We start from the raw sequence: 17,668 nt of genomic DNA on the forward strand, positions 1-17,668 counted from the left end.
TTTTCAGTAATTTACGGATCGTGTAATCCTAGAGATAGACAAACTTTTTGGGATGAATTGGCAGGACTGAGAGTAATTTGTGGTGAGAATTGGTGTTTAGGGGGGATTTTAATGTTGTGAGATCGTTGAGTGAAAGATAAACAATACGTCCATAACTATGAACATGAAGTGTTTTGATACTTTGGTTAAGGAATTGGAGCGGCAAAACCCACCTCTTTTGAATGCTAGGTATAAGTGGTCGAATTTGAGGGCTTCTCCTATTTGTTACAGGTTAGACAAGTTTCTGTTTTTAGGGGATTGGGTGGTTCTTTTTCCTTTCTAAAGACAAATAGTTCTACCCAGAATTACCTCAGATCATTTTCCAGTGATTCTAGATACCTTGAAGGCAACGTATGTTCCGACACCATTTAAATTTAAGAATGTGTGGTTGAATCATAAAAGTTTTAAATTGGCAATATCATCTTGGTGGAGTAATATACATCTTCAGGGTTGGGAACGGTACAAATTGAGCAAGGATTTCTCAATGGGAAGGGCCTTAGGAATTTCTGGTGCATCATTGTTCACTGTACTTTTTGGTGACATGGATGGAGCGCAATAACAGAATTTTCAATGACAAAGAAGACTCGTGGGAGGAATTATGGGAGCAGATTCAGAGTAGCGAGATGGACGAATACCATACCAATGTTTCAGCATCTATTGTTATCGAACCTAGTTAGGGATTGATGTTTTATTTGCTACTGAAGAGTTTGTAGTCTTTAATTGCTGTGGTGGATTGTGGATCGCTCATCCATTGGCTTCGTAATCAAAATTATTAATATTATAATAAATTGATAGTTTTCGATCAAATAAAAAAATATATATATGATTTCAACAGTGTGGAATTCTCAGCCAATGTACTTCATGTCTCTTTTTAGGGTACCAAGAGGTGGAACGAAGTTTATGGAGAGGAATATGGGGGATTTTCTATGGGATGAAGCTGACAAAGATGATCATTGTCATATGGTTGCGTGAGATCAAGTCTGTAACCGAAAGAAAGAGGGTGTTTGGGTATTGGAAACATTGGTCCCTTCTGGAAAAATGGTGATGGAGGTGTTCTGTGGAGGATGAACCATTATGAAAGAGGGTTATTGTGAGCAAATACGGGTTACATGATTATTGTTGGGACGCAAGTTTAGTAATTTATGGTACATTTAGAAGTCCTTGGAAGTTTATATCGAGAATTTATCCGGCTTTTCACCAGTTTGTGAGGGCAGTGGCTAGAAGGGGTAATAAGGTCAGGTTTGGGAGGATAGGTGTTGGGGATTCTTCTTTTAAGGATCTTCATCCTATTTTATTTCAGCTATCGTCGGTTCATATGAACCCATTTCTCATTTTGTCAAGGTGGAGGACTTTTCCTCTTCTTTATCTCAGGACCTGCATTTGCGGAGGGGTACGAGGGATGATGAAGTGGATGAGTTTAGCTTTTTGTTAGGATCTTTAGAGAGGGTGAGATTGGTTGAGGAGGTTTATGATATCAGGGTTTGGGACGGGGATCTTTCAGGTGTTTTCTCATTTGAGTGTTTCTTTCTCTCTCGTCATTTGGAAATTTCTGATCGCACCAAATGTTCAAGTCTTCTCTGTGGATCGCAATGCAGGGTAAGCTGCCTGCTTGTGAGATGATGCAAAAGAAATGACTTTTGTGTGCTCTGTATCCGAATTGGTGTGTGTTGTGCCGGAATGAGGTAGTGCCTTAAGATCATCTACTTATTCATTGTTCCTTCACGAATTGTCTTTGGTTAATTGCTTTGTAGGAGATGGGTTTGGTTTGGGTAGCTTCAAGATCTTTGCATGAGCTATTTGCAACATATCTTGGATGTGATCTTGGTAGAAGAGGTATAATTTTTTGGATAGTAATAGTTTATTGTATTTGTTGGTCAGTATGATTGGAGCGGAATAAACAGATTTTTGACAGCTTAGAAAAGTCGATTGAAGGGTGATGAGATAAGATTAAGATTCAAGCATCTAGCTGGATTGAGAAGCATTTAGAGCTTAAAAACTTATCAATTTCATACTTAGTGAGAACTTTGAGTTATATATGTTGTTGATTAGTGCAGGGCTTTTGTCCGTTTTATTTCTTTCTATGCGAATCACTTATCCGCTATCTGTAATTATTGCTTCCAATTAATGAATATAATATATTTTCCTAAAAAAAGAAGGAAGAAACTGGGGGACTGATGCTATGGAGTAATTAACACTGAAAATTTGATAGGTCTGCAGATGGAGTATTATACAAAGATTCTCCGAAGAGAATGTGAAACTGAGCTTAAAGATCGAATTTAAGAATGTTTCATGAACTACAGGAAAGCATTAAATCAAACCTATTGCGATGTATGCCACAAGAAAACTTTAGTGCAGGAAATTAGAAGAATTTCGGACCTTAGTTTAGTGATGTTGATGTATGTCGTTGAAAATTTATGACTCAGTTCACCTCATCATAATGATGTACCTTTCTATGTTGTAAAATGATAACTTTGTAATTCACTCAAATTGTTGCTCGTTTATGTTCTTCATATATGATGGGCTTTGAAAAGGTTTGCTTGGTGATTAATCAGCTCTATGTATTTTCTTATTATGCCATCTAAGATTGAGATGCATGCTAATGGTAGATTTGGTGTGTTCTGTTTTCTTTAGGTGATGTGGTTCTCAAGGATTTGAAACTAAAAGCAGAGGCATTAAATTCCCTGAAGCTTCCTGTCACAGTCAAAGCTGGTTTCCTTGGTACTATAACCTTGAAGGTAACTTTGTGACATGGCTTGCTATTTGTGCATTAACATGTCAGATGAATAACGATTTAAAAGTATATTTGTTAATCTTCGTCACTTTTGCCATCTTTTCTCCTTTTTCTGATTTGGCAGCAGTTAAAAGATTATATTTATGGCCCTTTTTCCTATACATGAAATAAGACAAATATGCTGTTAAAATAACAACTGAGAGAAATTTTCGAACCTAAAAGATGTCTACTTTTGAAAATTATGCAGCTTGTTCTCCGAGGTTTTATTCCATGTTAATATTTAGTCGTTACATTAATCTTCTATTTAGTTATGTGGATGACTAGTCATCTCTGAAGTGGAGAAGGAAGAAATTAATTTTTGTTTGAAAGGTTTGCCCGAATGCCTGTTTTTCTTTACATCGTTGTAGTTGTGAAAGTATGGTCTTCAGTTCATACTTTGGTTTTCACATTTTTAATAATGGTGGAAAGAGTAGTCCTTTAATAAGCTATGCTTAATATTTTTGTTCTGACATTGTGAGGGTTAAAGTCTGGATTATATCTTAAGAAGCAAAGGTATCATAAAAATTGAAGTTCAGCAATCTGAACTATTTCCGTTGTTATCTTGCAGTGCTATCGCGTGCACATTTCATCAGACCATTTTACACCCTGATATTAATGCTTCAGTCAAATTGTTAGGCACAGCTGTAATTGGAAACTTTTCATTCCTTGTTCTAGTACTTTCATTCTCTCTTGTCCTCGTCTGGATTTGGTAGAAAATGACATCTGTAAAAGGCTAAAATTTAGAGATCCCAGTGGGGTCCTCCTTGACCCACGTCACCTCCCCAACCTCCCCCCCTAAAAAAGTAGTCTTAGAACTAAAGGCAAACACCAAAGTATAGTTAGATTAAAATACATAGATTTTTTCGTTGAATTATTTTGTTTTCAAATTAGGTTCCATGGAAAGGCCTTGGCAAGGAGCCGGTCATTGTTCTAATTGATCAAGTGTTTATTCTTGCTACTCCTGCACCTGATGGAGGGTCTCTCAAGGTTAGAATTCACACTTGTTGAAATGTAATGCGGTATTAGTAAACAGTTCATCTTATATGCATAAACCCTTGCGCAATTTATATTTCTTCTCTAAAAGGAAGAGGAACGGGAAAAGCTTTTTGAGGCCAAACTACAGCAGATTGATGTAAGTATCCTTTGATTTCTTTTTTGCTTCCTCCTGTTATCATTACCACTTAAAACAGCACAATGCGATCTTGGAAGAGCATGGCTTAAGCAGAGGGATTGAATCGGGAATTGCTGTGGCCAGGCAATTGCTAATAAATGAGCAAGAGTGGGTAAATAGGACAAAACCTTAGGTGCCCGATCCAGATAATTGAATCAGAGTTTTAAAAGTGCTTAATGTTTAGTAGTAATTATCCTTTTGTTATATTATTATTATTATTAGAATCATAATACTTCCCGTCGATTCTCTCAAATCCTACTCCAAGCAGTATCATTGTTTCTAAATTAGAAACTGAGTAAACTTTCAAGCTAGTGCCAACAACTTTATTAAGATGAGACGAACATGGTCAATACATAATATTATCGGCTAGATATTCTGGAAACAAATATTTCCTCTAATTACCTCACTTTTGCGTATTTATTTATTCAAAGATCTTAATATTTGTCAAAATTTTTATGACCTTAATTGAGGTACAATACAGAATCATTTAGTCTGTAAGAGGAAGCCATTGTTGGAACTAAAAATATACCAAATTTCTCCCTTTAAATTTACTATTTCTTGCACCTTTTGGAGCTTGCATTTAATAATTTAGCTTTTTGTAGGAAGCAGAAGCAGCAACTCTTGAAGCATTATCGAGATCAAAGCCGGGAAATGTATGTAGGAAAATCCATAACTCTATCTGCATGCTGTGCATGACAATTTTCTAGTTTATATGAATTTTATCTACGGCTTGAGTTTTTTGCTATTGTTGTGGTTCGATCAGTACTAGATTGATGCTGCAGCTCATAATTAGGCGACCGATGTTTAATCAGTTCTTATTGAATTTAAATTGAAAGTGAAAAAATTGGGTATATTTTAACAAGTACCATTATACCATTACATATGACTTACGCTTTGCCTTTCTCTCTATCTCTGGGAGTCTTTATACATATTGCTCGTAGAGTCCATATACTATTTACCAGTCTTTCTAGAGTTGGAGCTTCTATAGACATGATGTTCCCTTTCTGCATTCGGGTTGTACTTAGAGAAAGAAACAGGAAAAAATTGAAGTGTTAAGAGTTATAGTTCTTGATTTTCCATGGCATATTTCCTTCTCAGCTTTTAGATTTGAATTCTTGATTGCAGTATAACTGATTAATTCGCATGAATCGCATCCCATTATGTTCCTTTGTGGCTTTTCCTTGTCAAGAAACCATTGCTTTTTGGCAGAAGAAAAACTTGATAGCAAATAACAACTTGATTTCTATGGAACACTTAAGTGCTTAATACCATAGAAAATATCTTGAAGCAGTGGGTTCTGCTTTTTTTTGTTTGTTAATACTTGTCTAAGAAACTCGGTTCTGGAAGATTTTAGTTTCCTCATTATTATCTTATGCTGTTGCTGACTTGAACTTTCAAAATTTTCTCCCTCTAAAAAACTCTAATTTGAAAATGATCTCTCCTTTTGTTCCCGACCTGGGGTGGCAGCCTCCTTCGTAAATCATCTTTAATATTGAAAGTCTCCAGCTTCCGACCACAGCCGACCACCGGACAACGGCCGACGTGGTTGCTCTCCCCCTTCATTCATCTTTTTTGTCCTTTCGCTTCTCCTTTTCTTTCATTTTTTTCTTGTACTCTTCCCGGTAGGGATTTTAGCACCAGACAAGACTAGATCCAAGTAACATCTATCGGAAGGAACATAATCTCGCCGGAATATCCCAACACAGACATTCTCTCAATGGAGAAATTTTTTTCAATGAAAATGATTGGGGTGCGAACTTAGCTGTGCGGCGACTTGAGTTGTGCTAATCTTGATTTGTACAACCTAGCGAATACAACCCAGTGGAGTCTTACTTTGAACCAAGCAGCGTCACGAACTACTGGAGTTGGAAATATTTCATTGACTTTGGTCGAAATTGTGGGAATACATTAACAAACCACAAACATGTTCGAAGTTTAATCGATTCAGAGGGAAGAGGGCAGTATTATCTATGCAGAAAAGTGTCAATGGCCGGGGAAGCTATCTGGAAGTGTCTAAATTCGTTTGGATGGGCAAGAGGCAGCGCATCATCATACCAATTGGTCGGTATGAGGGGGTGGAAATGTGTGGCAAACTTAAATGTCACGCCCCGAGACCGAGACATCCGGTATTGTTAATCAAATAACAATAAGCCTCGTAGCAAATAGCCAAATACCAGTCTATTTAATAAAATTCCATTGTCTTTACATGAAAGGAAAAATACAGAGGTTGCGAAAGCGAAAAGTACAAACATTTACGAAGAAAGACAAAGGAACACTAATGGGCTTGAACATCCAGAACTTGAATTCCTTATTTCTAATTCTTTACCAGCCCCAGAACTGCTCCTGCTCCTTTTGTTTTACCTGTTCTTCATTCTCATCTAGAGAGGGACGTGAGGGGGTGAGTGTTTTGGGAAGCACTCAGCAAGTGGGGCCGATCGAATACCAGAAAACATTTGATACATAATATTTTTAAAACTTTTTTCTTTTTACATAGCATAATATATCAGAGTTGAATGAACAAAAGTCAAACGTTGAACAAATCAGAGCTTCAGAGTTTGATGAACATAAATCAGACTTAGAACAAATCAGAAATTCGAATAAGAACATTTTAGAACAGAATTTATCAGAACTTATCAGACAAACAGATTATAATGATCATGGGCTATCCTTGATCTTGGGCTCCCTCTGGGGCCTTCTCCTGTAAATGAGCTCCATCTTGGGCCTTTTCCCGCATTCGGGCTCCCTCTGGGGAGGCTCCATCTGGGGCCTTTTCCCTCACAGGCTTTCCCGATGCACCATTATCAGATTCAAACAGATAACTTATCATTTGGAGACAAATTGGTTCGAACAGAATGACACCAACATAGAACGAAACGGAGAAGCATAAACGAACAAACAGACGGAACGAAACGATTTGAAGCAACTTAGTGATTTTCGAAATCCACAATTATTCACAACATGCAGTAGACGATCAAATTTTAAAACGATTTGAAGCAACTTAGTGATTTTCGAAATCCACAATTATTCCAAATCCAACTGACTCGGGGAACATAGGCGCCTATGAACACTTTCGGTCGTGCTTGGTTAAGATTGGAGTAAAGCACTGATTATCACAAGGGAGTGTGTTAATATATAATGGGAATTGGTGCGTGTGACTCTTGGGAAGGCAATTAAGAGAAATATTGAAATATTTCCATTTCAAGCCAACAAAGCAGTCTGGTGGCCAAACAACGAGGAAGATGCCTCTTTTTATTTGAAATTGAAGAGATGTTTTCTGGATAAGAGGGTTACATTGTCTTTTGAGTGCTGGAGGCAACAAATTAATAGGGAAGAAGAGGTGTTTGAGTGCTGTAATAGCTCGGTGAGGATATTTGGGATACCTTGGGACTTGTGGTCGACTGATCTTTTCAGAAGTATATGAGAGCAACGTGGAGGACTGCTGAGCATTAGCCAAGACACTATTTTACTAAAATATTTGTCGGCAGCCAAAATCAATGTCGTGGGTCTTGAAGGTGGATTCATCAATAGTTCCACGCAGATCCTAACTCAGAGTTGACCAATTGTTATCCGCATTGTTGTCGATTTGGTCAACATAGCAACATAGCAACATACGACATCTATCAAAAAAGATCTTACGCACAACTGGTGGATTACGGAGCTAGAGTGATTGCAGGTTGGGGTAGAGCGAAAGGTCCCATCGGTGTGGGTAGTGATCTTGTATTCAGTGTTGATACTCACAAGACAGATATGGCAGATCCTAAAAATTAGAAATCACGAGATGACGAAAGAATTACTGGGCACAATCAGAAATGTCAAGATTTGAGTATGGAGAACAAGTGTGACTCAAGAGTTTCTTCCGATGAAGTTAAGTATGGTAAAACATGTTTCATAGATGGGGTTGAGGTGTTTATCAATAATGTGCAGGAACATGTCAAGACCTTAACAGAGCAAAAGAGAGTCCAAGAAATGACAAATCGAGATAACAAACTTGTCAATCTGAACCTTTGTTTGGAGGCCGACAAGTTAAGATTCTTAAAAGGCATTCTTAAAAGGCTAAGTACTAAAGGTGTCGTTGATTTCAAGAAAGGTGGTATCGAATCAGTGAATAAAATTGCGACGGAAGTGGTACAATTTTCCTATCAAGAGGGATGAAAGTAGGAAGAATGGACGGAAGTTTGAGATTGTTTATATTAGGGAAAAGTTACAGGAACATAGTGGTATAGTTCTTTCAAGAGACCGAGATTGGGATTTTTTGGATTTTGTATTAAGGAATAAGGGGTTTGGAAAGAGATGGAGAAGGTGGATCAAATGATGTGTATCGAATATATCATTTTCTATTATGATTAATGCAAGGCCAATGAATAAATTTAATGCACAGAAATGGCTTAGACAAGATGATCCTTGGTCTTCTTTTTTGTTTAACTTGGTAGTGGATGTATCGGGGAAGTTGATTGATAAAGCTAAGAACAAGGATTTAATAAGGGGGATCGAGGTTGGTAGAGACAAGATAAATATATCTCATATTCCGTTTGGGGATGATACACTTTTCTTTGTTAAGTCAATAATATTATAATATATTATAGTTTTCGATAAAAAAAAAAACTTTTCTTTGTTAAGGAAAAAGATCATATTAGATTTTTGGTGGAAGTTGTGAGGTCATTTTGCAACACGTCTGTGTTAAAATCAATTGGGAAAAAAGTGCTTTGTTGGGCATCCAATGTGAAGAAGTTGGCCAGTGAGCTCAGCAAATTGGATGTGGTAAGGAGAAGTGGCCGATTAAATATTGGGAGTGCCTTTAGGTGGAAATCAATTACAAGTCTCGCTTTGGGAACCCATTCTGACCAAGATGTCGAACAAGTTGGCAAGTTGGAAGAGAGCATTTCTGTCAAGAGGGGGAAGGTTAACGTTGATTGCATCAGTTTTAAACACATTGCCGATTTATTACATATGTCTTTTTAGGGTACCAATGGGAATAGCGGATGCGATGGAGAAAATTTCAAGGAATTTCCTTTGTGGTGGAACTGATGGTGATGTACAGTCATTTGGTTGCTTGGGATCATGTGTGCAAACCTAAAGATAAGGGGGGGATTGGGTATTGGGAGTATTGTTTTGTTAAACAAGGACTATGTTGGGGAAATGGCGGTGGCGGTTTTATGTGGAAGATGGGACGTTGTAGAAAATCATAATGAGTAAATACGGGTTACAAGAGAATGGTTGGGATGCGGATTTAGCAAGAAATGTTACATTCAGATGCCCATGGAAGTTTATTTCCCGATCTTACCAGATTTTTCAACAATTAGTGAGGATAAAAGTAGTGGTGGTACCAAAGCTAGGTTTTGGGAATATAGATGGTGGGGGATTCTTCCTTTAGGGATCTTTACCTGTTTTTATTTCAGCTTTCCGCGGTTTATAATATGCCTATATCCTATTTTGCTCCCTTTGACAATTCGTCATCTTCCCAGTCATGGGACTTGCATTTTCGAAGGGTTTTGAGGGATGATGAGTTATTAGATGAGTTAGGATACGGTTTATTGAAAAGGTAGATGATATCCGAATGTGGAGTGAGGATCCTTCTTGTCTTTTCTCAGTTAAATCCTTCCTTGTGTCATTCTTTCACGATAGTAGCTTTCCCGCTTTTCCGTATTTTTATGTTATTTGAAAGGTTCTAGTTACAACAAAGATCCAGATATTCTTGTGGACAACAATTCTGGGTAAGTTGCCGACCTCGGAGATGATGCAAAAGAAGTGGCCCTCATGTGCTATGTGCCCAAAGTGGTGTGTGTTGTGTCGGAATGAGACGGAAACACAGGAGCATATGCTCATTCATTGTGCATTCACGAACGGCTTGTGGGCTAGAGCTTTGAAAGAATTGGATTTGGTTTGGATGGTTCCGAAGTCAACAAAAGATTTATTCGCTATGGATCTTGGACTGCTACTTGGAAACATGGGAAGGATTTTTTGGCAAGTGGTGGTTCACGTGGTTAGACAGAAATCGAAGAATATTTGAAAAAATAGAAGACAAAAGTGTCAAGTGCTGGGATAAAATCAAGATCAAAATTGCTACGTGGATTGGTGCTCATGAAAAATTTCAGAATATTTCAAGATCAGATTTATTGAGAGATTGGGCTTTTGTGTATCATTGATAGGGCAATGTAGTTTTTGTTAACGGTGGATCACTAGTCTACTTGTTGTAATTAACATCTATTAATTTATTAATAAAATATCGTTTATATGCTGTTGTCTTTTAGGATTTTTGTTTAATGTGACAGTGCTCTTGCCTTTTGCAGACACCAGCTGGAACTTCTTGGCTGGGTTCATTAATTGCTACAATTATTGGAAATCTCAAGATTTCAATTAGCAATGTTCATATTAGATATGAAGATTCTGTGAGGTTGGCATTTCATTTGGAGCTATTGAATTTCAATGTTTGATTTTTAATTTAATTGCTATCAGAAATAATGGTGCTCTATTTTGTCTATGTCATATCTCCAGATGATATTCTTTCTGCTTAAATTTTTGTGCTGTTTCTACAGCAATGCAGGACATCCATTTTCTTGTGGTGTTACACTTGCAAAGCTTGCTGCTGTTACAATGGATGAACAGGGAAATGAGACCTTTGACACAAGTGGTGCTTTAGATAAATTGCGCAAGGTATAATTCAGGTCATTTCTTGTAAGTTGTATCTGTTACCTTCCAAATTTGATTATATTTCTGCCAATTCCTCGTGAAGTTTGTAAAGTTCTTTGAATTAGGGCTTTTGGAATGTCTACAACATTGAAGCATGAATGAATCTTAGTTGTATATTAAAGTTTTTTTGTGTAAGTGGAAGTCTTTGGTCTCTTTAGTTCAGAACATTTGGACTAACTATTTCCTGGTTTCTGTCATGTTCTTTAAATTTCTACGGGGTTTTCTTTTGCAAGTAAATGTCGCATGTTGTAGAACTTCTAGAATAACTTGTGTTTTCTCCTTCATTATTTTTTGTAGTCATTACAACTTCAAAGACTTGCTTTTTACCACGATTCAAACCATGATCCTTGGATGTTGAACAAAAGGTGGGAGGACCTTAGCCCTAAGGAATGGATTGAGGTATATTCTCAGTTTGAAGCATTTCAGGGTTTTGTCCTTGTAATTCTGTCTCATTTATGTCTTACATATTATGCTTTTCCTCAACATTTACAGATTCACATTTTTTCTGTATCTTTGTTTATGGCAACAGGTCTTTGAAGATGGGATTAATGAATCATCCAAAGGTAATGCTTCAGTGTCTGCATGGGCTAGAGACCGCAACTATTTAGTTTCACCAATCAATGGAGTTCTCAAGTATGATCGCTTGGGGAACCAGGAAAGAAATGACCCAACTATTGCTTTTGAGAAGGCTTCTTTTGTCATTGCTGATGTTTCTTTGACAGTCACAGAGGTGATGAATCTGTACTTATGGTTAAATCTGTTTCATGCATGTTATTTATGTTTCCTTGATAGTGCTGCTCTTGATGTGGTATAAAATCAAAGATGCTGGAAATGGAGTGAGGCAAATATCTCGTCGCTGCTCCTCTTGACATCGGTCTAAACACTTCTGAATCGCATATAACATGTGATTAACCTTTCGGGCATATTTTTCACCATCAGTCTAGTTTAAAGATCACCATTTTTTAGCAATAAGACATCGAATAACTGTTTTCCTGTCCTGCTACATCAATCACATTATTTGTTTTTCTTTTGTGCCTGGAGGATGTTCGGGCATATTTTTCACCATTAGTCTAGTTTAAGGATCACCTTTTTTTAGCAATAAGATATCGAATAACTGTTTTTTCCTGTCCTGCTACATCAATCACATTATTTGTTTTTCTTTTCTGCTTGGAGGATGTGTTTAGTATATATTGAACTAAGTTCAATGCTTCACGAACCAACTTTCAGTTTTTGCCATAATCATCTCTGTTTCCTAAACATCAGTTAATTCTTTCTAACATCTTGGATGGCTCAACAAAAGTTCTGTTTATTTGAACTTGGAGCAAGGCATTTACTTAACCTCCTCTTCCTGTCTCAGGCTCAGTATCATGACTGGATTAGACTTATGGAGGTCATATCCAGATATAGGACTCATATTGAGGTCTATCATTTAAGACCCCTGGTGTCTGTTTCAGAGGATGCTACTTTATGGTGGCGTTATGCTTCTCAAGCTTCCTTGCAACAAAAAAGGATGTGGTAATGTTAATGATAAATGCAAATGGGTGGTTGATGCATGATTAGAAATACTTGTTCTAGCATGATAACATGTAGTACTGAAGAAATTAGCTATTGTAAGATTCTGCTTGTTTGGTGGCATATATGAGATTTTTTTAAATGGCTACAATGAGAAAAATTGATCTTCAATTGATTCTATTTTGACCTGTGAGATTGGGGCCAGGCTTGATAGTTTGGTGTTTAAGAATATTAGCACGAACATATTAGACAAAACTTGTGAAGAATCAAATACAAATAAATGAAGTACTAGGAACTTTTATAATTGATTGTGTCTAGTTTTGTATGTCGAAAATCAATTGTTCATAGGATTTTTTTTTATTTAAAACTAAACTTTATTATAATAATAGAAGGGGTTACAAGAGAAGCGGATGAGTAATCCGCAAAACACCTCACAAAGGAAAGAGAAAAGCGACTACTACACTAGTGTCAGGAACATATAAATTTCCAATCCCCAACTATATCTGAAATAAACAGGTGATTAAATTTGGCAACTTTGTCGTCCAAGTTGCAATTCTGAATTTGATATTCTCTCAGACTTCGTCCATAGACTCTGACGAATCTGTGAAAATTCTTCTGTTCCTCTTCAACCAAATCGGCCAAAAAATGCAATGAATTACCAAATACCAAAAGCTTCTAGATCTTCTCCCGGTGGGGAAGCCTGGCTCCATAAAAAACAAGTCCTATGCCTTTCTTGGAAAAGTCTATTAGAAACCCAACTCTTGCAATACTCTTATCCATATACCACTCGTGAAAGAACAATGCAACAATATATAGTCCTGATTCTTCTTTTGCTTCCGGCATAAGCTACACCATTGCGGGCATAAGGCACAGACGTGCCACCGTTTTTGCAACGAATCACAAGTCGGCAGTTTCTCCAAAGTCACAATCCACGAGAAAACTTGAGCCTTATGCGGGATAGGTACTTTCCAGATATTAGAGTAATACGAGAATAAAGGAAAGTTGGAAATCGAGAAGAAAGAGTCGTAGAAAGAACGAAAAAATACAACCCGGAAGAATCCCCCAACCAAACTCGTAAATCCATCGTGCCCAACTCCAACTTAACTGTATCTAAGACCCCTAAAAGAGTGCTGAACTCACCTAGTTCGACCTCATTTAAAGTTCTTCTGAAGCGCACATCCGGTCAAAGTTAGAATTGACTCGGAGATCGACAACATCGATAAAATTATGGATTGGTTTGTTAGGTGAGGTGGGAATCTGAAACAAAGATGGAAAGCGCTCTATGTACAAAAAAAAAAAAAAAAAAAATCCTCCCAAGAACGAATGATATCCCCTTTTTTAGCACCGCCCTAATCAAATGAAGAAAAGCCGGGTAAAAACGATAGATAAATTTCCAAGGACTTCTAAAAGTCGAGTTCCTAACCAACCCCATGTCCCACCCATTATCTTGTAGACCATAGATGCTCTTGATGACTTTTTTCCACAAGGACTCCTTTCCATGGAACATTTCCACGACCATGTCCCTAGAAGTGCCTTGTTCCTCAGATAAATATTCCCCAATCCCAGACTTCCCCTGTCCTTCGGTTTACAAACTTGATCCCATGCAACGACATGGCAATGCGTCTCCCCATCGGCTCCGTCCCACTAGAAATCCCTCATCAATTTTTCAATTCTTTTCGCCACCCGAATTGGCACTTTAAAGACTGATACGAAATAAGTTGGCATCGCACTTAACACCGACTTAATCAAAGTAAGATGACCCCCTTTTGAGAGAAACGACTTTTTCCAACTTGATAGTTTCTTGGACATTTTGGATACCATGGGTTCCCAAAAGTCAAAAGTCCTAGGATTGCCTTCCAAAAGATCCCCGAGATACTTAATCGGTCAATTCTCTTTTTTGCACCCAATTGCTAATGCCATACCATCGACCTCCTCTGCCGAGAGAAATTTAACCCCAACACAACGCTTTTTCCAAATTTGATTTTCAAACCCGATTTAAACATGTGAGAAGGTTTTATTTTATCTCTCACTGCTTCCAGCCCTCTTACTTCGTTCGCTGTCTTGGCCCTGTCTACCAACCGCCCCAAACCATCAATCACCAGATTAAAAAAGAAAGGGGATATTGGGTCCCTTTGTCTAAGGCCTCTCTCCCCTTTGAATTTCCCCCGTGGCCGTCCGTTGATAAAAATCGAAAAGAAGATTTTGGAAACGCACCCCTTAATCCACATCATCCATCTAGCCCCAAACCCTTTTTTTGTAACACAAAATCCAGAAATCTCCAATTGGCGTTGTCTTACGCCTTTTCCAAATCAACTTTAAGCTCCCATCCTTTTTTTTCGTCTATACTCCTCTATTATTTCATTCGCGATAAGACAACAATCCAGAATATGTGTTCTTTTAATAAATGTACACTGGTACTCAGCTATTGTATTGCTAAAGACTTTCTTCAGCCTGTTTGTCAAGACTTTGGCCAAAATCTTGTACATGCTCGTTGTCAAACTAATTGGTCTAAATTCTTTAACCTTAATCGCTTCTTGTTTCTTTGGGATTAGGCAAATGTAAGTTTCGTTTGTGATGCCATTAACAATGCCTTCATCAGAAAATTCAGCAAACACCTTCATTAAATCTGCTTTTACCGTATCCCAACATTTTTGATAGAAAGCCAATGTAAACCCGTCTGGCCCTGGAGCTTTGGATCCATCGCTGTCGAACACCGTCTTTTTAATCTCTTCCTCCGAAAACGGGATTTCCAATTCCTCAGCTTCAAGCCTATCGAAAGGACTTCAGTCCAACCTGTCAAACCACCCCCCTCTTCACCATCCGATTTCCTATCAAGATTCCTGTAGAAGCTGATAATGTTCTCTTCAATCTATCTCTCTCATACGACAGACCCATCCTCCAATTTCACTTTATCTATCACTGATCTGTTCCTTCGATTATTCAGTAACGGATGGAAAAATTTGGAGTTCTAATCCCCTTCCATCAGCCATCTCACTTTGCTTTTTGACTTTCCATGAATCTTGTAAACGACAAAACTTCCAGTTAACATCTTGCCGCCCTTCTTTCCTCATGAAGAAGTTCATACCAAAGTTCCCCAACCTCTAACTCGTCCAACTATTTGATTCTGATTACCAACTCCGTGTATCTAATGCCCACATCTTCGAAAACCTTTCTGTTCCATTTGGATACCTCAACTTTAATTCCTTTGAGTTTCTTCATAAACTTATACCCTTCCCACCCCTGAGGAACTCCATTGTTCCACCATGACAGAACTAAGTCTTTAAACTTGTGGTGAGAAGCCAAGCATTCTCAAATCTGAATGGAGCAGGACCCCAACTCAACTTAGCGGTCTCAAGCATCACTGGACAGTTGTCCGATGTAATTCTGGGTAGCACCGTTTGTCTGAAAGTGGGGAAGATGTCCATTGAAAGTGGGGAAGATGTCCATCCAACCCCGGAAATAAAATATCTATCTAAGCGGCAATAAATCGGATTGGCCCTAAAGTTCCGACCACGTGTACTTTGCATTCAATAATGGCGGGTCATGTAGTCCCAATTTCCCTATCAAATTGTCAAAACATGACATGCTCATGGTATTTGAAAGCTATTAATCTTTTTTCCCGTGTTTCTAACCACATTAAAGTCTTATCCCAAGCACCATTTGTCACCGCAGATAGAATTCAAACTAGCTAATTCGTCCTAGAATAATTCTCTCTCTCTTGGCTTAATTGGCCCATAAATGTCTGAGAACCACCATTTGATCTCGTAGTTAATATCGTACTTCAATCTGTGTAGTTCTCTACTTAAGAGACTAGTCGATTTCTTAACCCCTTCCCAACAATTATCATATGTATTCACTCCCTGGATCTCACTTTCGACACAAAGATTGATCTCCACCTCAGCCTTTTTGAAAATTATTCTCTCGGAACCCGACTTGTCATCTACCCTCGTTGTCTCTCCCCCTAAGAGACCACTAGACAGCCCTAGAACAGAAAACGACGCAGGTAGAATAGAATAAATCTTGAAAGATTGATTAAGAATTGATGAGTGAAAGCCGGATAGTACTTGTCCAACTAAAGGTTTCGTATTTTCAGGTTGAAGTGATCCGGTATTAGGCAGAAGTCCCTGTGATGGTGAGAAGAGCCCCTCAAGATCCGCTACCTCTTCTTCGGATGAGCTGAAACCTCTGATTGGTAAGAGGCCTGACTATCAGACTCAGAGGACTCGAAGTCTTCCTCCAACACGTCATCTTGTGTATCAGTGAACACGATTTCTTCTCTGTCATCCAAATCAAATTCGCCTAGCTTACTAATGTCCTCCTGACTCAAGAGGCCAGAATTTGGTATTCCACCATTGTCGTGGACAGCCGTGTCCTCAATAATGCTTCTCTTTTGTCTTCTACTATAGATTTTCCCACAAGTAGGCAGTAGTTTATTAGTGCTTGCAGCACCCAACCTATTATCTTACTCCTCGGCATCTCTGTTAGTTATGGATTGAATGGGAGAGCTTCTGATTTTGTGACATTTTTTGGAAGGCTTTCCTCAAGATCTTGATCACCTTACCCACCAATGGGGGTGCCGACGTCGCGCCCTTTTCTTCTGCTCGTTTTTGTTGTTCCTTCGGAGGCATGGAAACCTGCACGTCTTCCATCCTCTCCCCTTTGTTGCCAGATCCGAATCCTATCCTCCTGTCTTCTTATCCTCAATGTTCATAGGATAAACACTACATAAGTCCATGTTCAGTTTTTGGTCTGCAAATTTCAGTGCTATTATAAACCACCTAAATGTGACAGATTTGAAATTCTTCCAAATTTTAACTCAATGCATGTTTTCAATTTTTTATCTCTTAACTATCTTGATATCTATTTGTTTTCCTGACAGTTATCGATTTTCGTGGGAGCAAATCCAGCATCTGTGTCATCTTCGTAGACGTTATGTGCAGTTATATGCTGATTCATTGCAGCAATTAATCGTGGATAATTCTGAACTAAGGGAAATTGAAAAAGATCTCGATCCCAAAATTATCCTTCTATGGAGGTATATTCCAGAATTTGACCTTGCCTGTTTGTTTAAAAGTCTCAAGGCAAAAATGATGGGGCTGAGTTTTCTAGGTTTTCCTATCACCCTTCATTGATTTTTATGTATATTTTTGGAAACATTGGATGTAAAGAATACTGCATCACACTAACCTTTTTAACACTGTTGTAGGTTTATAAATTCAGTGGGTTAAGATGCTGATTTTTGTTGATTTATAGATTGAGCTTTTTGCTGTTCTTTCCTATCAATGGAAATTCCTGTGCATGTTTGCGTGAATTATTAATGACCTGTGATGCCTGGACATTTAGGTTTCTTGCCCATGCGAAAGTAGAATCTGTCAAATCGAAGGAAGCAGCTGAACAGAGGATGCTAAGAAAGAGAAGCTGGTTTTCCCTGAAGTGGTTCGTCTAGTTTATCTTACAATTATTTCTCTGAATTTGATTCTTTCTCTGTT

The 17,668-nt window shown here is 38.1% G+C and overlaps 1 protein-coding gene across 1 annotated transcript in view; it reads left to right on the top strand.

The window, feature by feature from the left end:
* LOC142543300 (uncharacterized) overlaps window positions 1-17,668 on the top strand; it is an 89,573-nt gene that overhangs the window by 6,998 nt on the left and 64,907 nt on the right. The window contains exons 3-13 of the mRNA XM_075650479.1: window positions 2,671-2,774; window positions 3,701-3,796; window positions 3,894-3,941; window positions 4,583-4,633; window positions 10,268-10,371; window positions 10,514-10,631; window positions 10,965-11,066; window positions 11,197-11,397; window positions 12,025-12,182; window positions 17,059-17,214; window positions 17,523-17,615. Of these exons, the coding sequence (XP_075506594.1) occupies window positions 2,671-2,774; window positions 3,701-3,796; window positions 3,894-3,941; window positions 4,583-4,633; window positions 10,268-10,371; window positions 10,514-10,631; window positions 10,965-11,066; window positions 11,197-11,397; window positions 12,025-12,182; window positions 17,059-17,214; window positions 17,523-17,615 (1,231 nt within the window). The remainder of the gene's footprint in view (window positions 1-2,670; window positions 2,775-3,700; window positions 3,797-3,893; window positions 3,942-4,582; window positions 4,634-10,267; window positions 10,372-10,513; window positions 10,632-10,964; window positions 11,067-11,196; window positions 11,398-12,024; window positions 12,183-17,058; window positions 17,215-17,522; window positions 17,616-17,668) is intronic.

Source organism: Primulina tabacum, chromosome 4 (assembly GCF_025594145.1).
Source record: "Primulina tabacum isolate GXHZ01 chromosome 4, ASM2559414v2, whole genome shotgun sequence".
NCBI lineage: Eukaryota > Viridiplantae > Streptophyta > Magnoliopsida > Lamiales > Gesneriaceae > Primulina > Primulina tabacum.